Source organism: Lissotriton vulgaris, chromosome 2_1 (assembly GCF_964263255.1).
Source record: "Lissotriton vulgaris chromosome 2_1, aLisVul1.2, whole genome shotgun sequence".
Lineage (NCBI taxonomy): Eukaryota > Metazoa > Chordata > Amphibia > Caudata > Salamandridae > Lissotriton > Lissotriton vulgaris.
In genome coordinates, this window is record NC_141687.1 from 223,784,255 (window position 1) to 223,808,900 (window position 24,646).

Genomic DNA, 24,646 nt, shown 5'->3' on the forward strand with positions numbered 1-24,646 from the left:
GAAGGCCTTTTCATCAAAATCCACGCCAAAGAAGTCGGAATCTTCTACGGCAGGGACACTTTCAGGTCCAATTCTCGACTCAGAAGAGGATTCGGAGTGCTTCATAGATGCAGAATCGGGCAGACTAACCCTTTACAAGAGGAGGATCACTTCGCAGCCGGTGGAATCCTACGTCATCCCCCTGAAGAAGAAAAAGTTTCCTCAGGACGCCTCAGGCCTCATGGAACCTATCCAGCCCACTCCGAGAAGGAGCCCAACACCGTCTCCAGACCACTCTGAAAGTGAGGGCTACGATGAAGATGACCAATACACTTTCCCGGTCAATGAACCAGGCGCACAACTGGATTCATATGATGACATTGGGGACCAGGGCTCCCAAAATGTGGGACAAGACCCACAGGCTTTCAGTACACGTGCATCCCCGACAGAGGATTCTGCAGGTTTCCATGCACTCATTGAGAGGGCGGCTGCTAATCATGATGTGGACATGCATGCTGACCCAGTTGAAGAAGACTTTCTGTTCGACACCTTTTCAGTCTCGGAAAGAACTGTGAAGACACTGCCTATGCTCAAAGGGGTCCTCAAGCATGCTGCGGACATCTTTAAAGAGCCTACCAGGGCGAGGGTGGTCAATCAACGTATTGAAAAAAAGTACAGACCAGCGCCTGCAGACCCTGCATACATTCGGGGACAGTTGCCGCTTGACTCCCTGGTGGTCGCAAATGCCCGTAAAAGGGCCAACTCCCAAACAACGGGTGAAGCTCCTCCCCCGGATAAGGAGTCCAAAGTGCTAGAGGCAGGAGGCAAAAGAGTGGCTGCGCAAGCTGCAAATCTCTGGCGCATTGCAAATACACAGGCACTACTGGCACGTTATGATAGATCACATTACGACACACTAGAGCAAATTGTGCAACACCTGCCTCCGCAGTTTCAAGAGGGCACCAAAATGGTTATACAGGAAGGACAACTGATCTCCAATGCGGCCATAAAGTGTGCACTTGATGCCGCGGACACAGCCGCTAGGGCTATTAACACCAGTGTCATGCTGAGACGACAGGCGTGGCTCCGCATATCGGGGTTTAAACCTGACATCCAAACAACCATACTTAATCAACCAGTCAATCCTGATAGACTGTTTGGTCCAGATGTTGACACCACCCTGGAAAAAATTAAGAAAGACACCGAAACTGCTAAATCTATGGGGGCCCCACAATCACAGCAGTTTCGTGGCAATAATTTTCGTCGCTCAGGTGCCCGTGGAGTCACCAGAGGACAGATGGGTCAGCAGTCACAGTTCCCTAGGGGTGGAGCACAATCCTCGTACCCCAAACAGAGCAAGAGGGGCTACAGGGGAAACAGCAACAAAGGACGCGGCAGAGGGAACAACAATACACGCTCCTCTGCCCCAAGCAATCAGTGACTCACTGTCACTGCCCCCCGACCACTTAACACCTGTCGGGGGGAGACTACAGCAGTTCCTGCCCGTCTGGATCAACATCACCACAGACAGGTGGGTGCGACAACTTATCCAGTACGGTTATTGTCTAGAGTTAAAATCCACTCCACCCAACATTCCACCAAGGCAAAGACCTATGTCCGCAGAGCACTTGCACTTATTGCAGCAGGAAGTGGTGGTGATGCTGCAAAAAGGAGCAATCGAGCTCGTGCCAGTGGGGGAGGAAGGCACAGGGGTATATTCACTGTACTTCCTCATTCCAAAGAAGGACGGATCGCTCAGACCAATTCTGGATCTCCGTCCCCTCAATCTGTATATACTGTCAGAGCATTTCCATATGCTTACACTGCAACAGATTCTTCCCATGTTAAACAAAGGGGACTTCCTAGCAACCTTAGACCTCAGGATGCTTATTTCCACATTCCCCTGCACCCGTCCCACAGAAAGTACCTCAGGTTCACTATCCAAGGCACGCATTATCAGTTCAAAGTCCTACCCTTCGGAGTCACCACAGCCCCAAGGGTGTTTACCAAGTGCCTGGCGACAGTGGCAGCGCACCTCAGGAGGCAGAACATCCATGTCTACCCCTACCTCGACGACTGGCTCGTTCAAGCCAGGTCGGAACAACAGTGCGCCGCGGACATGTCGACTACCATTCACCTCCTTCACGACCTGGGTTTCTCGTTGAATTACCCAAAGTCACACCTTCAGCCGGCACATGTCCGACAGTTTCTGGGTGCGACAATCAATACCCTGACGGCCAAGGCGCAACCAAACCAGGTCAGGATAGACAGCATGCAGTCTCTAATCCAAAAGTTCAGACCGAAACACTCACTTCCAGCACGAGTGTTCATGCAGTTGATAGGCATGATGGCCTCCTGCATCTTCATAGTCCCTCACGCACGGTTGCATATGCGCCCGCTCCAGGAGTGCTTAGCAAACCAGTGGACACAGGCTCAGGGACAATTAACAGACCTAGTGTTGGTTACCAGTCGGGCATACAACTCTCTGCATTGGTGGACTCCACACAACCTTTGCAAGGGCCGACTGTTCCAGGAGCCAGTGCCACAAGTTATCCTGACGACGGACGCATCTCTCCAGGGATGGGGAGCTCATCTGCTCACTTACACGGTGCAGGGACTATGGACGACGCAGCAACAGAAGATGCACATCAACTATCTAGAACTGATGGCGATCTTCATGGCGCTCAAGTCCTTCATTGTACATCTGTGCAACAAGGTGGTGTTAGTCCGGACGGACAACATGACCGCGATGTACTACATCCAAAAGCAGGGGGGAACCCACTCACCGCAGCTGTCTCATCTGGCTCAGAGCATGTGGAAGTGGGCCATTCAGAGGAACATCTTCCTCATGGCAGAACACCTCCCAGGAAAGGACAATCAGATGGCGGATCTGCTCAGCAGATACAGCCATCAAATGCACGAGTGGGAGATACATCCATCAGTACTCCAGCCGTACTTCCAAAAGTGGGGTCATCCAGAAATAGACCTGTTTGCCACAAGGGAGAACGCAAAATGCCAAAGCTTCGCCGCCAGGTTCCCACACCCGCAATCACAGGGCAATGCGATATGGATGAACTGGTCAGGCAAATTTGCGTACGCTTTTCCCCCGACACCTCTGATACCACTGGTGGCGAGAAAACTAAGGCAACACTCGATGACACTAATCCTAGTTGCTCCAACGTGGGCGCGCCAGGCCTGGTACACCACGTTCCTCGAACTCTCGGTGGTACCGCACCAAAGACTGCGCCTCACGCCCAGACTTTTGACGCAGAACCATGGAGAAATTCAGCATCCAGATCCGCAACAGCTCAACCTAGCGATCTGGCTCCTGAAGTCTTAGAGTTTGGATACCTCAACCTACCTCCTGAATGCATGGACATCATCAAGGAGGCGAGGAAACCGTCAACCAGAGCATGCTATGCCGCAAAATGGAAGCGTTTTGTCATTTACTGTGCAGACAATGACATAAACCCGCTAGATGCATCTATCCCTAACATTATTTGCTATCTGTTACACCTTTACAAGTGCAAACTAGCGTTCACTTCTATTCGGATACATCTATCCGCCATCGCAGCTTACCTTCAAAACAGGCAGCATCTCTCGGTCTTCAGGGTGCCTGCCATTAAAGCGTTTCTTGAAGGTCTGAAACGAGTCATTCCCCCAAGAACACCGCCAGCTCCGGTGTGGAACCTCAATGTGGTCCTCACCAGACTGATGGGACCACCATTTGAGCCACTGCACTCGTGTGAACTGCAATTCCTAACGTGGAAAGTAGCTTTCCTAGTTGCTATTACGTCACTAAGGCGTGTTAGTGAGCTACAAGCGCTCACAATCCAGGAGCCATTCATTCAGATTCATCCAAATAGGGTAGTGCTACGTACTAACCCCAAATTCCTTCCAAAGGTGGTGTCACATTTTCATCTCAACCAAACTATCGACTTGCCGGCATTCTTCCAAAACCCACAAACAGTGGCGGAAAGAATGCTCCATACGTTAGACGTACGGCGGGCGTTGATGTACTACATAGACAGGACACAACACTTTAGGAAAACAAAACAACTCTTTGTTGCCTTCGCACCACAACACAAAGGCAACCCCATTTCCAAAGCAGGAATAGCCAGATGGATTGTTAAGTGCATTCAAATCTGCTATCAAAAAGCCAAGCGCACTTTAACAATACCCCCAAAGGCGCACTCCACACGCAAATTGGGGGCATCCATGGCTTTCCTAGGAAACATTCCTCTAGAGGACATTTGCAGAGCAGCCACGTGGACTACACCACATACCTTTACAAAACACTACTGTGTTGATGTACATTCCAAACAGCAAGCAGCTGTAGGACAGGCTGTTCTCAAGACACTTTTTCAGGTTTCTGCAGCTGGCACGGGCAACCGCCGCTGATGGAGGGACTGCTATGTATTCTATGCTAAGATATGAATTTAGCAGCCCACATGCCTCGAACTGAATATGCTACTTACCAGTATGCATCTGTTCTTGGCATGTAGGGCTGCTAACATTCATATCGCCCACCCTCCTCCCCGGTGCCTGTCGCAGCTGCAGATATACTATTGTATTCAATCATTAGCATGGACATCCTTTATACTTTTCACTCTATCCTCTGCCACAATGGCGAAAAACAATCTGAGGATGGAGCCGATGCCCATGCGCACTGTAGTCCAGGGGAGGAGCCACCTATCTCAGGATACTTCGAAGACTCTTCCAGGACAACAATGTGCGATCATCCGGACCCAACACTAGGCGGCGATCTAATGCTAAGATATGAATGTTAGCAGCCCTACATGCCAAGAACAGATGCATACTGGTAAGTAGCATATTCAATCCACATTCCCGTCCTGCCGGCCCACCGGCGTTACCTGCGGTTTACGCTAGGCCACAAGCACTTTGTTTACCATGCTCCCCTTTGGCCTTACCAGCACCCCTCGGTGTTCACAAAAGTGATAGCTGTGGTCGCAGATCAGGGGTTCCAGTCTTCCCCTATCTTGACGACTGGCTGTTGGAGGAGGGCTCACCCTGGACAGTCGTCTCTCACCTCCAGACTACGGCCGACCTCCTGCATTTGCTGGCGTTCTCCATCAATGTGCCGAAGTCACACCTGATTCCCTCTCAGAAGCTCCTCTTCATCGGAGCGGTTCTGGATATGACACACTTTCGGGTCTATCCTCCCGAACGGCGAGTCCAGGATATTCAGGCTCTGATTCCCATCTTTCAGCCTCCATCCTTGGTTTGGGTCTGGATGACCCTGAGGATGCTGGGCCTCATGGTCTCCTGCATCCTGCTGGTTGATCATGCCAGATGGCATATTCGGGCTCTGCAGTCGGACCTGAAGTTCCGGTGGGCGCAGCATCAGGGGAATCTGTCCGATTACGTCCAGATCTCTGAGGGCACTGCACAACAATTGCAGTGGTGGCTCAGAAACCGGCATTGGGTCAATGGCAGATCCCTCTCCCTTCCCCAACTGAAGCACACAGTGGTGACGGATGCGTCCTTCCTGGGATGGGGCGGCCACATGGAAGAGGCGTGTCCACTCTCCACCTCCTTGCGGGGAGATTGAACGGCGGCAGTTGATTCCTTTCGACCAGCCTCCTGAAGTCTGTGATGTCATTCTGGCAGCCAGGCGTTCCCCTACTAAGTTGGTATACGCCTGCAGGTGGAATAAGTTTGTGGCATGGTGCACAGCAAAGGCTGTGGATCCCCTTTCTGCCCCTCTTTCAGAAGTCCTTCTGGTCCTTCTTTCTTTGGCCCAGCAGGGTACTGCCCTCGGCACGATCAAGGGCTACCTTTCTGCTATTTCAGCCTTTCTTAGGCTTCCTGATCAGCCCTCTTTTAATTCCCCTGTTGTAAATAGATTCCTCAGAGGCATTACTCCTCTTTTCTCTCGTAGTCCCCTCGTAATGCCGTGAGCAATTTGGTACGTGTGACGGTTATAAAAAATATTATGAGCCAGATTTGTGCACTATACACATGGGGTGAAATGTCCATCGGAACTCCTCATGAGTAGTAACAAATATGGTAGACTTTGGTTTCCACGGGTTCTTGAATCATACCACCAAACCCATTATGCACATCAGGATGGAAAGATGAATATGTCTATGAATTATTACTTCATGTATAATTATAGTGACACTATTTACGATGTGATAGATGAAGTCCTCTTCGGAACCTGAAATTTTCTCCATGTTACAGCTAGAGGGCCCTTTAAGAAGGGCTACTCGCCTGAAACGCATTGGGCAGAGATAAATGTCCAGCCATGAATGATGAATGTTATGACGGAATAACATATGATTAAATGTATTGGATGTGAATAATCAAGAAAGATTGGTAAACTGAATTACTGACAAATTAAAGGAATTTCTGAATAAACTGTTTAGGAGTATTTACATGATATACAACGATATCGAGTGCACAAGGGCATGCACATCTGGGACAGAGGCCAGCATTAACTTATATTCTAATTTCTATCCTCATACTCGGGAGGATCAACCTGACTGCACCACTTACCTGGTAAACCAGCAACAACCATTCTTTGAACCATACAAAGGAGTGAATCCCACTGGGCAAATTCTAAGTTCTTCTTATATTGGACATCAGCCAGACAACTACATCCATACTTTTATGAGTATCTATTGTATCTACTCTCAGGTTTGCAGACAGGAACATTTTGCCCTCCTGGTCCTGCAGGAATTCTGGAATAAGTCCACTAATCAGACCCACGTCTTTTCGGGAGGCACTGCATTGGTACTAATTCAAAAATTGAGGCGCTAGAAGTATCCATTAGAAGAAAAACTTACTTACATTTGGTAACGCTCTGTCTGGTGGATACTTTAGTTATCTGCAGGTTCCTTATCACCTCCCCATTCAGTGGACTGAACTTAAAACAATCCAGAAGATTGCAAGCGCGATTCTATCACTGCAAGCTGTTGCATCAGTTTTGTCAGTAAAATGTCAGTTTCTTAGGGTGTGCAAAAAAGGAGGAAAATTGACGTCAAACTGGAGGGGGGCACCCATACGCTACTCTGTCATGTCTGTAGTTGGACGGGACTGAGGCGCTACAGTAGCTGAAGATACCATCTACTGGTAAATAGGTGCTAAGGAAGCTTTTCCAGATCCATTGGCCTAAACAAAGTATCCGGTATGTGACCTTAACAATAATTCACATGGGCATACATTTACATCAACTTTTTTTACAATGCATGTCATTTACTTAGACTTACATTTACGTTGCGTTTTTTACAATACATTGTAATAAAATTTTATTTAATGTTATAACTTATTTAATAAAGATTGTTGCTCATTTTAGAATCCGGTTAGAAAAGTGATATTAGGCAACTGGTGGGAAGTAATTTATTTAATTAAGTATTTCTAAGTTACCTGAATTCGAGTTTGATTCTATTTATTATTAGATTTTTAAATTGATTTAGGGGAAAAGCGTGGGAATAAATTTATTAAGAAATTAAAGTTTTTTTTCCTAAGTTAAGAATGGGTCAAATAAATAATATCGATGAAAGGGTTGGCAAGTAATCTAATTAGCAACATTTAGTTAAATGTAAACAATTTAAAGTATTATAAGATGATCAGTCTACATTAGGAACGTGTAATTAAATTGATGCAAAGGCAGGGTAATAATTTATATAGAAAGCATTAGGTATAATAAAATTCAAATAACGTTTACATTTTAATTTACATTTATTTAATTTGTTTAATATATGTATTACTTTTTATTCTATTTATGAATAGATTGCAAAGGGTGGGTAGTAATTTAAATGGAATACATTAATTATATTGTATTTTATAAATAGAATTCAACTTTCAGTTCGATAACTATATATTTTTTTGTAATCAATTTTTGAATGATTAATCTTGATGGGGAAAAGGGTGAGTATAATTTAATTACATTTTAATTCTAAAATAGAATTCTTCAATTCTTTTTTTCTGTTAAGAAATATCAGTTCTAGATCAGGATAAAAAATATATACCATCCAATACAAACCTGTTAAAACTAACATTGTATTTACAATAAAACCCGTAGATGGGCAGTGTTTCTTACATTTTTACAAAGTACATCAAATCGATTTTAATGTTTGCAATTAAACTGTAATTTTCTTAAAGGTACATTACAATCACCTCCACTTTAGGAAACTCTTAAAGACATAACTTTTCTGTAACTGATCGCTCTGATCCTGCTTTTCCTTCTCCTCTAGCGCGAAGATACCCCTTCAGGGGCGATTACTGCGCTTTACAAATTCCTTAATCATCAAAACCGTCTGCTCTCGTCTTCTATTTCTGACTGCAAATTACCATAATAACTATATAGCTATGAGCAAGCTGGATGGCTGCGATGACCTATTAGGTTGATTCCTGTTATGTGCTTTGTCCCCGTGAACTCACTCTTTAACCTTTCCATATCCCCACCTCTCCTCACTGACTCCAAGCCGGCTGTCTGTCTGCCTCTCAACCCTGTCATACAGTGCCTCTTCACACTTACTGCATTCTAAACGTCATAATCCCCGGTCCATACTCAAAGTATCATGTGCCCTATCCAGGGTTCGGTCCTTAAAGCTGCTTGGATCAGTCCACTGAAATTCAGTCCCCAGTGGTCTTGCAGCAAGTCTCCGCCTGATACAGTTCGTTTTTACACTCAGCAGGTTGAAGGCCAACACGGCAGATAAAATGTACCAACTCATTTCACCAGTGTTGTCATGGACCACCTTGTCATACTGTACATCTTTCTGTTCAATATACTATGACGTAGACCAGAAACTAACATCTGCTGGTGAAGGCATACGGTTTTTCCGTCCTCTGTCTGAATGTTTCCTCCATATTACAGTAAACTTTCCCATACGTGCTGACAGAACTGCTAAGAGTTCAGTGTTTCTCCTTTAGCTCTACTTTGTGTTTTCCAGATATGCTTACAAAGGAACCCCCGTGGTGTGATGGCTCAACCTGTTACGAGTGTACTGCCAAATTTGGGGTCACAACAAGGAAACACCATTGGTAAATACAATTAAAATGTTTCACATTTCTATTAAAATAATTTTAGCTTGACATTATTCCGTTATCATTTTGTTTGACTGATGCATTTTTTGCGTTTTATGTGCAGTAAGAGTTCCTAATAATTATAAGCGGCGCTTTCTAATTATAATGAGTTGCACTTGAACTAAGCTGCTATTGTTGGTCTCGTGCTAAGAGCTGTGTTAATGCTCAGAGAGGGGGAATTTTAAAATTGTATTTAACTGAAACTTGCACCTTAAGAGGGGGATTTTTTTTTTAAATTGTATTTTAAACTAAAACCTGCACTTTATTCACACTGTTGACCCTCGCACCATAAGGAGCTGTGTTCAATACTCCGGTGGGCCCGGGTTGATAGAGCAGCACCATCTTAGGTCACCGTTCTAGCTTCCAATCGCTGACGCGCTTCTCCCGGTCTTCAAAAGAAGCCGATGACATGACCGCGTAGCTGTACTTTCTAATTATAATCAGTTGCACTTGAATTAAGCTGTTATTGTTGGTCTTGTGCTAAGAGCTGTTTTAATGCTCAGAGAGGGTGAATTTTTAAATTGTATTTAACTGAAACTTGCACTTTAAGAGGGGGAATAAAAAAAAAAATGTATTTTAAACTAAAACCTACACTTTATTCACGCTGTTGACCCTTGCACTGTAAGGAGCTGTGTTCAATGTTCCGGTGGGCCTTGGTTGATAGATCGGCACCATCTTAGGTCAGCGTTCTAGCTTCCAAACGCTGTCACGCTCCTCCCGGTCTTCAAAAGAAGCCGATGACGTGACCGCACAGCGGACGCGCCTCTGGCGTGCCTAAGGCAAGCCCGCCTGCGCCCGACCGGGACCGGGGACCACATCCCCTGCCGGTTTCCCCAGAGAATTAATTGCCTACACCAAAGATCAACTCACCTCCTTCAGTGTATCATTGAGTAGTAAGTGTTTACACACAATGTTTCCAAACAATTTTAATAAGCACTGTCATATCTATGGTTTTAAACTTTGCCAATCACTTGAAACACCTTTACCCCTCCCAACCACAGAAACTATTAGAATGTTTCTATTGAATTGTAGTTCTTTAACAAAACACTCATTAGAAATCCTCCTCTTACTTGAAGAAGAAAGCCCCCATGTTCTCTTTTTAACAGAGACTTGGCTGAATAAGGAAGGCGACCCCAAGATTGTTCAAGCACCCCCTCCAGGTTATGTAATATCAAGGCTGGATCGCGTTACGGGTAGCGGAGATGGTCTAGCTATTATATACAAAAACACATTTTTCTACTAATAACCCCCTTCCAGACTGTGAAAGCATCCATTTCATATTGACTATTTCCCATATTAAGACTTTTTCAGGAATTCTTATATATCGACCACCAGGGGCGGTAGGCAACTTCTGTAAAGACGTCCCTGATGCGGTTGCCAATTTAGCTAGCTCTCTTCCCTCCTTAGGGATCTTAATCTCCATTTTGACGACACCCTGTCCCCATCTAGATTTGAGCTAACAGAAGGATTGGAGATACTCCAACTGACCCTATTAGTTAAAGGCCCCACTCACTATAAAGGCCTTCTACTGGACCCAATCTCTTTAAATATCCCTGATCTTATGGTCAATTATCCTAAAACCATTACCTTGGACTGATCATTTCTTAATACCATTTTCCTGGAGAATACAGACTGGAACTGCCCCGCCCAAAAAAATTAGTAAGCTGAGACGAATTTGGTCGAAATTGCCCATAAAAGCTTGGGTGACTAGCTTGAAAAATACGACCCCCAATCCAGAAACTGACCCAGTCATTGCGAATGGAAACCCAGTAAACTGGCTTGAGTCATCTCTTGACAAAGTTTTACCAAAAAAGTGATCCATAACAAACTGGGATCCAACCAAAATAGCTGGAAAGAATGTGGAGGAAACACTCCTCCGCAATTAATAAAAAGTATTACTGAGAGGCTATAAAGATTTATAAAGTAGAAATAAAGGCAGCCAAAGCTCTCTATTATGAGGAAATATTACATTATCGAATAATTGTCCATGTGAAATATTCCGGTCTGTAAAGGCTCTCATCACCCCTCCCACGGCCCCCATTATCATTGCGGATACACCTAAATAGTGTAATGGTATGGTAGAATTCTTCTTCAATAAAATTCAAACGATCTACAACTCCTTTCCCCAAGTACTGGCTTTACATAACCTTCCGGTACCTGAAGAGACAGGTAGAGATGGAAATCTGTTATTGAAGGTTATTCCTCCTTTAAGTTTTTCCTCTCTCCAAGGACTCCTTAATCAGCTTAAATCTGGAGCACCATCAGATGTAGCACCCCCCAATTTTTTAAACCTAAATACTGAGATGGTGTCTTTTTGTTGTCTTAAATTTGATTAACGCTTCTTTGGCAACTGGTAGAGCGCCTTCTCAATGGAAACAGGCCATGGTGAAAGCACTTAAAAAAAACCAACAATTTGGACCCCGAGGTTTTGGCTAATTATCTGCCTATTTCTTTATTACCAGGCATTGGCAAATTAGCAGAAAATCATGTAAACTGGACATTACCTGCCTTCCTCGAAGAAAATTCTCGTCTGCATCCATCACAGAATGGATTTAGACCACAACATGGTACAGAGACTGCAGTTTTTTTTTTGTTTTTTTTTTGGAAAACCTTTATTTGTAATTCAAAGTACACTGCTATTCAGCCATACATCCCGGAGGCTAGGCAGCATTATAAAGCAACATGGAAGTGTGCACAAAACAGTAAAAGGAGCAGTCCGGTTTAATTTTATATATTATATAAGTGAACGCTATGAACAAAGTGAAAAGGGACAAGGATAAAGAAGGAATAGGGGAGAAAGAGAGGGGAGAAAGGGAGAAAGATGGCAAGGCAGAGAAGCATAGAAGAGCGGTAAGGCACATGTCCAGGGGGGGAGGCGGGAACTTCCGCATCATGAAATAACCATATCAAAGAAGCACACATGTGTACGGGGAACAAGAGACAGGATTACGTCATGTGAAAACCTGGGTGGAGGGATTAGCTATGGTGAGAGACGAATTTCCGGTTGGACTATCTCCGGGGGCACACAAATGTCTCCTCTATACGAATTCCAGGCCCCCAGACCAGCCCCCACATCTTGGGCTTACCCCGGGCTAAGTAGACAGTCTTCTCCCGCAGCATGCACCAGTCCATATTGGTTTTCCAAAGACTCACAGTGGGGGGGGTCGGAGCACCCCATCTCTGGGCAATGTCCCTCTTGGCCACCATATTCCCCAGGGTGACCCAGCGGGTTTGAGCGTTATTGTAGTCGGTCGGACCCCACACATTCAGCAAGCATCGTCGAGCTTCCGCAGGCAAATCCACACCAGTCACAACACGCATAACCGCATGCACTCTCTCCCAATAAGAGGCTATGGCTTGGCACTCCCAAAAGGTATGCATGAAAGTGGCCAGCGCACCACATCCCCTTCTGCAAAGGCCGTCCTGGGAAAGCCCCATTCGAATCAACCTGGGGCCAGTGACATACACCCTGTGGAGTACTTTCAGCTGAACCAAGCGCAGTCTGGCCGAAATAGCTACTTCCTTAGGGGAGGAAACCGCAGACTGCCAGTCCTCGTCATCCATCTCAATCCCATCATTCATCCAAAGGTCTCGTACTTTCACCAGCAGGTCCGTCCGAACATTGATAAGTTTTTTGTAGGTCAGGGAGATGGCGCTGTCCGGCATATGGCCGTCCAGCACCCTGTCCTCCAGCGGGGATGACTCAGGGACTTTTTCACCCACAGGCAAGGAGGACGTAAGGGCATGCCTCAACTGCGCGTATCGGAAGTACTCCGTGGCCCCCAGTTGAAATTCCGCCTGTAGAGCAGCAAACGATTTGATTTCTCCCCTGGCCATCACATCCGCCACTTTGGAAGTACCGATGAGGTCCCATCGATCAAATCCTTTTGAGTGCCACAAGTTCCCCAGCAAGGCAGAGTCGTAAAGGGGAGTAGCCATGGTGAGCCTACCCTTCCACCCCAGAGTCTTTGTAACCGCCCTCCACAAGTGCACCGCGGTCCTGGTGGGACCAGTCAATTTCCGGTCCAGAGATTTAGAATACAGCGCTCTGTAGTACATCCCGTCGTTCATGAGCCATCGATCCATGGCATACCCCGGATTAGCCACCGGGCCGTAGAAGCCATGATTGATAGCCGCCAGTTGAGAAGCCCAGTAGTACCAGCGCACGTCGGGCAGGGCAATACCGCCGTCATACCACGGAATGGTCAGTTTGACTACGGCAATGCGCGGCCTTCCGTCCCACAAGAGGGTACGCTGCAAGCCCTCGATATCTCTGAAGTATTTAGAAGGTACTGGGTCCTGCGTGTTTTGAAGCGCATACAAAAATCTCGGCAGGGACATCATTTTGAACAACGCCGCTCGGCCCAACAAGGACAGCGGCTATCTTTTCCAACCCTCCACGTCCCGCCGAAGGCGTGCCAGAGGAGGGAGCAAGTTGTTTGCGTACCGTGCCCTGGCATCCGTTGAAATATAGATGCCCAGGTACTTGAAGCCCTGTTGCGAGACCTGTATCGCACAGCCCCTAGGGAGACGTGGAGTGTCCCCGCGGAGCACGTAGAGGTAGGACTTGGACCAGTTAATAACCAGGCCCGAGTAGCCACCAAAGGTACCCAGTACATCAAATACCACAATCAAAGACCGACAGGGGGAGGTGAGGTAGAGAAGAATGTCGTCCGCGTACAGCGAGACACGATCTTCAAACCCCGGTGACCACTTGATCCCATTAATATCAGGGTGAGTGCGGATCCAAGCAGCAAGTGGCTCCAGCGCATGGGCAAAGAGGAGCGGTGACAACGGGCAGCCCTGTCTGGTACCCCTGCGCAAGGCAAAGGAAGCTGACATGCGGCCATTAACCGTTTTGTTGGCCATCAGGGAGGAATAGAGAAGTCGAACCCAACTGATGAAGTCAGGGCCGAACCCAAACTTAGACAGCAGACAGGTAGTTCCATTCAAGCGAGTCAAACGCCATCGTCGCGTCCAGCGAAGCCAGGACTGTTTGCTCGCAGAGCATGTGCGCCCGCGCCATGACAGCGTGTAGCCTCCTAAGGTTAAGGGCAGTGTTACGGTGAGGTATGAAACCGGACTGGTCTGGGTGGACCAAGTCCGCGATCACGCCCACGAGCCGATTGGCCAGCAACTTAGCCAGGATTTTGGGCTCGGCATTCAGCAAAGAAATAGGGCGATACGACCTACAAAGGTCTCTAGGCTTCCCCTCCTTATGGATGACCACAATGGTAGCCAGGCGTTGATCCATTGGAAGTTCACCAGCGTCTCGGGCTTCCAAGAACATATTCCTCAGGGGCGGGGCGATAGTGTCTGCTTTGATTTTATACAGCTCCACCGGGAGACCATTGGGACCAGGAGCTTTCCCGGAGCGCAAGGACCGTATCGCTAATGCCACCTCGTCAACCGTGATGCCCCGGTCCATGTCATCGCGCTCAGCATCAGACAGGCAAGGGAGCTCAATCCCCTCTAAGAAGAAGGCCGAGTCCGATTCAGTCAGAGCGGAGACTGACGTATAAACCGTCTCAAAGTAGTCGGCAAACGCCGCGGCAATAGCAGTGGGATCGGTAACAACCAGACCATCGTCACCTAGGATCTCAGGCACCACACGGGAAGCCAGCTCCTTCTTGTCCAGCCAGGCAAGTAGTTTACCCGCCTTGTCTCCGGCGTCGTAAATCCTCCCTTGCTGTTCCCTGCCCATCGCCTTGGCAGCGTCAGTGGCAGTGGCTCTATATTCCGACTGCTTCAGGGAGAGAGCATGTAACAGTTCGGGTGTCAGTCCCAGCGCCAACTGGGAGTTCAGTTCTGTAATATCCAACTCCAACCGTACCATGTCTTCATCCCTTCGCCTGCGCACCTCAGCTATCAAGGAGAAAGCCTCTCCTCTAAGGACAGTCTTAAAGGCCTCCCAGAGGGAAAGGGCCGACGTTACCGTACCTGTATTCTCCGTGAAGTACAGATCGATAGCTTTAGCAAGGAGGTCTCGAGTCTTGGGGTTGCGGAAATACCAGGGATTGACCGGCGCCACCCTGGTCGCCGACGCGATGCCAAAGTCAAAGGACACCCAAACTGGAGAGTAATCCGATATACCCCTGGCCATGAGGCGAGCCCCAGAGACGGTCTGTGCCTGAACCGCGGGTGTCAAAATGTAATCAATTCGAGAAAGACTACCGTGGGCCCCCGAATGGAAAGTGTACTGTCGTTGGGCGGGATGTAAAAGTCGCCAACAATCAATAAGGCCAATGGTGCTCATGAAGTCAGGGAGCCATGCTTGTGCGCTGCGTAGATCTCTGGACGGAAAACGATCCAAAGTGCCCGAAACCACAGAGTTAAAATCCCCGCCCAGTATCAACAGCCCCTCCGGGAAGCCCAAAATGGCGCCTCCAAGATCCTGGAAGGTAGTCGCTTGCAACCCCGGGGGGACATAAACAGAAACCAAAACCAGGGTGCGTCCCTCCCATCTGCTCACCACGGCAACATAGCGGCCCCTATCGTCAACCCCTGTGGACTCCACCTCCAGGGGAAGAGACATGCGCACCATTATCCCCACCCCTCGGGATCCCGAGGAGAACCCGGAATGGGCCACCATTTTGAACCCCTTTCTATTCAGAGCCCTACAGGTATTGCCAACGAGATGAGTTTCTTGCAGGAGGATAACATCGGGAACACAACGTTTAAACATTTGTAATACAACACCACGTTTAATACGATCCCCCAACCCATTCACGTTCCAACTAAGTACATTCAAAATCTTACCCCCCATCATCAAAGATGCCCCGTCCCAGCCATCCCCCCCGGAAAGCAGCCACCGATACGGTGTACTCAAGACAGTAGTAGCCTCGCCTTGAGAAAAGTAAGAAAGGAAGAGCAAAAGAAGAACACACGACCCAACTGCCCCCCTGCATTAGACTAAAAGCCCCCCCCCAACTAGCAGTGTGCCTGTCGCCCCGTATAAACTAACCTGCAAAAAGCCCCCAGAGGAGAAAGGAGACATCCTATCACCCCCCGTTACCCTCCAAGTTGAAAAAACAGGAAAAATAAAAAAGAAACAAGAGTCAATGAACGATGCCATCCGCAGAGCCCCCCGCAGAAAGAAGACCAACATGTTAAAGTTTATTCCTGGGAACCTGGGCCGCCCGACGCCCCTTCCGACAGATCCTCCGGAGTAGTCCGACTCTGAGGCAAAGTGTCCAACCAGTCCCCCGCAGCATCTGGCAAATCAAAGAACAGCGTCCGATCACCATGTTCTATTCGCAATTTCGCTGGGTAGAGCATGGAGTACCTCAACCCCATCTCCCTCAGGCTTCGTTTCACTCCCATAAAACTTTGCCGGCGTTTCTGTACAGCCTGAGTGAAGTCGGGGAAGAAATTCACATCAGCATTCTGAAACCGCAGCGGACCGCCACTTCTCGACGCTTGTAGGATTGCGTCCCGGTCCCTGTAATTGAACAGTCTGGCAATGATGGGGCGCGGGGTCGCACCTGACTTCGGTTGGCCTCCAGGCAGTCTATGAGCTCTCTCGACCGAAAAGAATTTACTCAGGCCTCCGGGCGCCAAGTGCTTCACCACCAGTTCCTCCACAAACAAATCCGCGGCGTCCTCCTCCGCTCCCTCCGCCACACCTGTAATGCGGACGTTCTGGCGCCGTGCCCGTCCCTCAAAATCATCAAGCCGGCGCGCAAGCATCAAATTAGCGGCCTTCAAGTCCCGAACCTCGGTCTGCACGTCCGACATATCAGTAGTCAGACTCGACGTCTTGATGTCGTGACTTGACCCTGTCGTTCGTCTTCCCGAGGTCGGCCCTGATGAGATTGAGCTCGATCTTGAGGGTATCAACCTTGCTGGACAGTGCTTCATGTTGGCTGTGCATCTCGGCCTTCACGCCAGCAATGGCTCCCATCACGTCCCGGAGGGTGGGTTCGGTATCTTCCGGGGACACGTCCCGCTGCGGGTCCTTGGTATGGCCCGATGCACCTGGTGAACCTCTAGAGTGAGAAAATCGTTCAGGGATGGTGGACTGCGAGTGGAGGGGTTTCCTGCTGACTCTCGGAGGCTTCCCTTTGTCTGGATCTCCTCTGCCCGCCATGTTGGGCGACGGGGATCGTACGATCCGAGAGGGGGCAAGCCAATAACACCACCTCCACCTGATCGAAGTCAACAAGCCTCTCCGCCGTCCCTAGGGAACAGCAAGCCTCCAGGGAGATCGGCAGGGCCGCCGGGCCACGCAAGGCAGTTAGTCCCACTCAGAATGCCACCGCACAGGGGCTCCGTCACCGCCCCAACAATGCCAGGCAGCTATGGCGTCGTCGTCACCAGGCCTCCCGACGGCGTAACTCTGTGCAGGAAGCTCGGATCTTCAATCTGAAAACGGGCGCCGCATCAGCATCAACACCGCAACTGATTCCCACCGCCGTGGGACAGGATAGTTGACAGGATCAATACGGAGGATCGGAGGGTCTTCGGAGCTCCGAGCTTACGTGCATCTTGGTTGCCCGCGAAGCTCCTCCCCCCAGAAACTGCACTGTTAATAGCAGTGGAAGAACTGAGGAAAATCTTAGATGGAGGGGGCTGCACTGCACTCATATTATTAGATCTCAGCGCAGCCTTCTATACGGTTAACCACTAATTGTTGGTCCAAAGATTAAGAATGATTGGAGTGGCAGGAACTGCATTAGAATGGATAAAATCCTACCTAGAAGATCGATCCTTTGCTGTCTTCGAAGAAGGAACTATCTCCAAGAGAATGACACTCAGATGTGGGGTGCCTCTGGGCTCGTCCCGGAGTCCCACCCTATTTAATGTTTATATGAGTTCGCTAGCAGACATAGTTACTCCTTTTGGTATTCAAATTATTATCTACGCTGACGATACTCAGCTTGTGGTTGCACTTAACAGAAAAGAGAACTCTGGTTCGAATCTAGCCTGGAAAAGGTGTCCAGTTGGATGGACGATTCTTATTTGACGTTAAATAGAGCAAAGACTGAGGTCATGCTCCTGGGTAACCCTACTTATTTGACTATAGGATCCTTTTGGCCCAGCTACTTGGGGGCTCCCCCTGCCCCTAAGGACCACATAAAGAGTTTAGGTGTGGGCTTGATTTTTTTTTTTGATAATCAACTTTATTAGGTTTTTAGAACAGCAAATAGAATTCATTGGGCGCAGCTCAAACAAGTCATGCAGCAGAATATTACCAGCAGTTCGTGTAGGTTGAGTCATCCATCTCCAGTCCATACATAGATTCATAGGAAAAAATATAGAGCCATAATGCATACAGTACCTCTCCAATCACGGTGGCAATAGATTGAACCACTTCCCCCAAATTTTGTGAAAGTGGCTTGATTCTAAGTTAGATTTTAAAGAGCAAGCATGTAAGGTAGCAGCCAGCTGCTTTGGAATCCTAAGAATGATTAGGAAGATCCTCCCCGTGCTTCCTTTTCTAGCCAAAAAGATATTAGTCCAAGCATTGATTTTGTCACGCTTAGACTATGCTAACACCTTATATCTAGGAGCCCCAGCTAAAACTATAAAGATACTACAGATTGTTCAAAATTATGCTGCTCGCCTGCTTCTTAACACAACTATATGCCTTTCAGCTAAACCAGCACTCTCATCACTACACTGGTTGCCCATTCAAGAAAGAGTTCAATTTAAAGCCTTGTGTTTTATGCATAAAGGTCTGAGGCAACGGCCCACACATGATTAGAGCATTATTCATCCCTACCACCCCAAGAGATCTCTTAGGTCAGATAATAAACTATTGGCGGTAATACCAAAAGTAAAAAGAACATGAAGCGGAGGACGTCGCTTTTCATTCAATGCTGCTAAAGTATGGCACCATCTACCGACCAATATTCTTTTTGAGTCTAACTATTAGATTTTTAGAAAACAACTTAAAACTTATTTATTCCCCTAAGACTGTCTATAGTTGGAATGCAATGCTATTAGCGCTGGGATGCTCCAGAGTAGCCATGCGCTCTATAAATGCCTTTCTAATCTATAATCTGCAACAAACACTTGTTCATTTTAATTTGGGTGAGTGGTGTATAAGATTCAAAGCATTTGGTTGACAAGAGCAATACAGTTCTAGCAACTGTCAATAAAATACTCCCATCCAATTTATCACATACCAAAGCACACAGGTAGTGCATTACAGATGGATTTTTTTTAATTTTCAGTGTAAAAAATGTGAATCCAGTCCCTGTACTGATCGGTAAATGTCTTTCAACTATCACCCCATCTTGCTCCTCCTTTTTATGTTCAACACAACTTAATAAGTAATTCATGGGAAACCATCATTTTTTCAAGAGACAAATGTTGCTGAATCCCCCTAAATTTGATTTACTACCAGACTATGGCACTGAAGCTGTTCAAACAATTGCTTTCAACAATTTTGAACTGACTGAAGGTGGCCCCACAGCTCTCATCCTTTAGGGCCTCTCCCCATCATTTGCTTTTTTGAATTTGAATTTACAGCAATTTGTATAGCGCACTTATACCATGCGGTTTCATGGCGCTAGGAGGACGCTTAGCCAAAGGTGAGTGAACGGGGAAGCGAGGTGCTAAGATGGAAAAGCACGGGAGAAAAGAAAAGTCTTTAGTGCGCTGCAGAAATCAGAGTAGGATGGGATGGATCTGATATGGAAGGGGAGAGTGTTCCAAAAGGTGGGGCCAAGGACCCTAAATTTCATGCCCCCGGATTTCTTTTTCTTAAACCCGGGAACGGAGAGCAGAAATTTAGTAGAGGAGCGAAGTTCTCTGTTGGGGCAATATGCACTGATGGCGGAGGAGATGAAGTCGGGGGCAGTCCCCGCCAAGGCCTGAAAGGTAGTGCACCCCAATTTAAAGAGAGCCCGCTCTTTAATAGGGAGCCAATGAAGGGATTGGAGGAGGGGAGTGACATGATGGAATCTGGGTAAGCCATGGATCAGGCGGGCGGCCTGATTCTGGACTAGCTGGAGACGGTGGAAAGCATAGGCGGGAGCTCCATTGTATACAATGTTCCCATAGTCCAGCCGGGACAGAACCATTGCCATCAGGATGAGTTTAAGGGCCGGGACAGAGAAAAAATGGGAAATTTTGCGTATAGTGCGCAGGGCAAAGAAACAGGAAGAAACAACAGAATTAATCTGAGTGTGAGGGGTAAGGTGCTTGTTAAGTGAGATCCCTAGAGTTTTTACAGAAAGATAGGGGGTGGGGGAAGTGCCCAGGGAAGAGGGCCAGAAGCTGGGGGACCAGGGACTGGGGGTGCTACCAGTGACAACAAGTTCCGTCTTGTCCGGATTTAATTTCAGATGGTTACCGTTCATCCAATCGCTGATGAACAGCATGACCGACTGGAAGTTGAGTATACTGGTAGGGGAATGTGACAGGTGAAAAATGAGTTGGAGGTCATCAGCGTAATTGTATACGGTGACCTCTGTTTTGAAGTGCAAAAATAAGGGGATAGATGTATAGGTTAAATAATAACTGGGAAAGAGAGGAGCCCTGGGGAACACCACACCGGACTGAGTGAGGGGGGCAATGAATTCGGCCAGGTGAATGGCCTGGGAGCGATCTCTCAGGAAGGCTAAGGCTGGGCCCTCGATTCCCGCCGCCCTGACACGGGTGAGAAGAATGGAGTGATCAACCGTGTCAAAAGCGGCGGAAAGATCTAGAAGGACCAGGGCCTGGGGCGTGTTGGTATCCAGCCCCTCCCTGAGGTCGTCCATCACAGAAATAACCACCTTCTCGGTGGAGTGCCGAGGGCGAAAGCCGGCCTGCCGGGAAGCAAATCACCCACTTTACTCAATGAAGGCACCAAGGACCTGAGTATCATGGGCCTCTAGGGCCTTAGCCAGGAAGGGGAGGAGGGAAATGGGGCGGTAATTAGAAGGGGAGGTGGGGTCAGCCCCAGGTTTTTTAAAAAGGGGAATAACAATGGCAGTTTTGTGAGAGACTGGGACGATCCCCTGGTGAAGGGAATCGTTAAGGAAGGTGAGGGGGGGGGGATAGCAGCTCGTAAAGAGCCTGCGAAGAATATGCGCTGGAGCAACGTCTACCGGCGAGCCAGATTTGACGCGAGTCAATAGAGAAAGGAAAGAATCTCTGGTTAGGGGAGGTAAATGGGTCAGACCGGGGAGGGAGGCTGGGGATCACAAAAAGTGGAGGAAGGGGGTGGAATCCCGGCCTTAATAAGGGCAACCTTCTCAACGAAGTCGTTGAGAGAGTTGCACAACAGCTGGGAGGGAGGAACCTTGGAAGAGGCCCTGTCAGATGAGGACAGTTCTCGAACAATAGAGAAAATCTCCCTGGAATGGTTCTCAGCGTCAAGAACCCTCCCAGAGAAATACGCTGTCTTGGCCAGGAGAATGTCCTTTTTGTATTCTTTTAAAGTAAGCAAGTAACAGGTTTTTAGGAGAGGACAGTAGGCGCGTCTCCAGGCATTTGATATCCTGACCACTCCATTCACCCGACTAGGTTGTTGTATATCGAGTGGGTGACTACACCCTGCACTGGTGCAGCTCATTCTCGGAAGGTAGACAACAAGCAAGGCCATTAATTCTGGATGGTTCATACTTTTAATGTAGTCCTTGTGTTGTCCCTCGGTGCCCCCCTCCCTCCCGATCCCAACATCATCCAATGTAAACACGACCCTTGTGGCTCAACTTGTTAAATGTCATAATCCAATATAGTGGTTTTCAATCTAGAGCCCACAGAGGCCCGAAATGCCCACAATGCCTACTCATGCGGTCCACGACAGTTAAAATATTAAATACTGGTAGCAGATTAATGAGTATGTGTTCAATAAAAAGTAAAATAAAAACTTTTAAAACACTGTGTACATGTTGGACTTGGCCCTTCATGGCAGGTTCACCCCTAGACTTTTTGCTTGTAATGGTGACCTGGTGATGGTGATTTTTGGGTTCTGCGCACTTTCACTGTGTCCCAGTGGAAAGTGCGTGCGCACTCTGAGTGCATGTGATGAGATAGGCCTGCCCTCCCATAGGAATGCATGGGGAATGTATGTGTCCCCGATAGTTCCTGATGTGTGGGGTGTACAGGTTCGAATCTGATATGTGCGAACTCGTGAGAGTAAATGCTTCGCAATGGTGTATGTGGCATGAGTGTGTCTTGTGTACTAATGCCACTTCTAGGACTTGGCATATTAATGTAAAATATGCCTGGCGTGTGATTGGCTGGAGCTGGCTGGTGAGCCTGGCTCCAGGAAGGCTGGATGGGTCTGTCCGGTGGTGAGTGGGAGATTAGCATGCTGATGGCTGGGGAGGAGTGTACCTGGTCCCTGATGGGCCTGGACTTTCCCCACACAATGCTGGCTCCACCCCCTGAGGTGCGACTGATGACCCAAGCCCTGCCAGTGAATAGAGAGGGTGGTTGAGGTAAACAGAGTACTCAAGAACCAGCTGCAACTGGTTTCTCCCCCACCCTGCACCCTTAGACAAAGGAATGTGGTGAATAAAAATGGGGCTGTGTCCCCACAGATGTTGTTCTCTTCCAGGATCCTGAGGGGGCTGCTGCTGCTGTCGCTGGGCCAGAGGACCGCCACTTGGGGTGTCTCCCTGCCTGGAGACCCAGTGTGCTGGCTCTGGGCCCAGCCTTGCCCCCCCCTGCCTGCCTACAAGGACTTTTGCTGGACTTTGTTGTCCTATAGCGCCTGGGGGCGCTGCATTTGATTGATAGCGCTGGGAGCGCTTTTCTATCCCCTTCTAGCGCTTAAGAGCGCTTTATTTTGCATTTAGCGCAGGGAGCGCTTTACTTTTGGAAGCCGGAGTCCACCCGGCGTTTGCCCCGCTGCGTGACGATTTTCAAGTCCTCTGGCAGGTGCCCGCCCTGCCAGGGACATTGCCGCCTTTGAGCGAGTGCCACCTCGCTTTGTATATTAATTCAAGCCGGTGCCCACCCGGCATTGCCCCTCGAAGTTCGCCGCGTTGATCTTAGCAGCGCGCCCCAGAGCCTGCAGGCTCGCCCAAGGGGTCGCGCTGCCATTGGCTGCCAGAAAGGAAGTCAGGCAAGCTGCAGCAGGACGTGGGCCGGCCCACAGGCGAGCCGGAAGTGCTGCCCCCCACAGCCAGAGGAAGCCTGAAGCTGTCCGGGGAAGAGAGAGGGCGGTGCCTGCCTTCCCGGGGCTCCCGGGACCGTGGGAGAGCCCCGGAGTGCAGCCAGGAGGCTGACAGAGAGCCCCGCAGCCAGTGAGGGACCGGCTGGAGCAGGCGGGTCTCCGGTGCTGGCAGAGAGCCCTGCGCTGTCCAGGGAAGCCCCTCAACCCCAGCGAGGAGTCCTGCAGCGAGCCGGTGAGTGCAGGTGATCGCAGAGGAGAGGGGGGTGTCTGGGCACATTGCCGGTGCCCGCCCCTCCCCTCCAGAGCAAAGGCTGCATTCTGGTTTGGCCCACAAGGGCCCCGGGGCAGTTTTGTTGTTTCGAGCCCAGATAGGCTCTGGGGGCATTCCTGTGTTCTGAGTCCCCTGTGAGGGACTCCAAAGACGGCCATTCCTGTGTAGAGCCCTGAGAGGGCTCAGGGGGCATTTGTAATTAGGATCCCCGAGGCTCCAGGGCCCACATTGTGTTTAGAGCCCCAGAAAGGCTCAGGAGCAGTGCGTATTGTAGAGCCCATCGAGGCTCTTTGGGGGACAGTATATTTGGTCAGAGCCTGCGAGGCTCCCACGTTGGCCCCATCCTTTGCCTCAGTTGCCCAGCACTTCGTGGGCAACTGAGGCAAAGGATGGGGCCAACGTGGGAGCCCAGCACTTCGTGGGCAACTGCCACGTTTAAGCCCCCTGACTTTGGACACAGGGCATCCTAGCCCTAGAGAGGACAGTTGGCCTAGGGACTGCCACAGGTGGTGGCTAATGTGATTTTTGCGCAATTGCTCGTGCTTGCACCTCTGAATGTGTTTTTATACGTCATGTGCCTTGTTCTACTCCGCTGAATGTTTTTATGCATCATGTGCCTTGCTCTTACACCGCTGAATGTATTTTATGCATCATGTGTTATTTGCACCTCTGAATGTGGTTAGGCGTCATGTTTCCTCCCTTACACCTCTGAATGTATGTTATGCATCATGTGTTATGTGATTACACCCCTACAGGTATTGTGATACTTAGGTGGTTGTTTTTCTCCTAGTGCAGGTGGTGCTAGTGAGGTCCATGTTACCAGTAGTTACTGGTTGTGTACTACAGTGATTTTACATTCTATGTGCTATGTTCTAAAAGTGTTAGTTCTAAAAGTGCTGATTCCTGACAGTGGTCCATGTGGCCCTGTCTTGTACATATCCCCTGTAAATTCTGCCCGTGCCTGTTGGCACATTGTAAAGTGTGTGTTTTATCTAATGTGTTTTGGTATAATACAAAGGCTATTTTTATATATAACCTTGTGTGGAGTTTCCTTTGTGGTGGGCCTTGGGTGTTGTTGCTGGGGTGCGTGCGCAAATACTTAACTCATATCGCCTCCAAGTTTAGCCTTGCTGCTCGCGCCACGTTACCTAGAGGGTGAGCAGGGGTTATCTTGGCGTGTAACTCCCTTGCCCTGACTTAGGAGTGGTGGTCTCTGACTGACTTTGGCGCAAGCCCTGGCCGGCCAGGGATCCCATTTCGAACATTGGACGCAGCGGTGAGGA

The 24,646-nt window shown here is 48.6% G+C and overlaps 1 protein-coding gene across 1 annotated transcript in view; it reads left to right on the top strand.

Annotated features, from left to right (window-relative positions):
• The window catches only part of ANKFY1 (ankyrin repeat and FYVE domain containing 1), a 505,630-nt gene that overhangs the window by 425,229 nt on the left and 55,755 nt on the right, over window positions 1-24,646 (top strand). Inside the window, exon 24 of the mRNA XM_086954801.1 lies at window positions 8,901-8,991. Within this exon, the coding sequence (XP_086810927.1) occupies window positions 8,901-8,991 (91 nt within the window). The remainder of the gene's footprint in view (window positions 1-8,900; window positions 8,992-24,646) is intronic.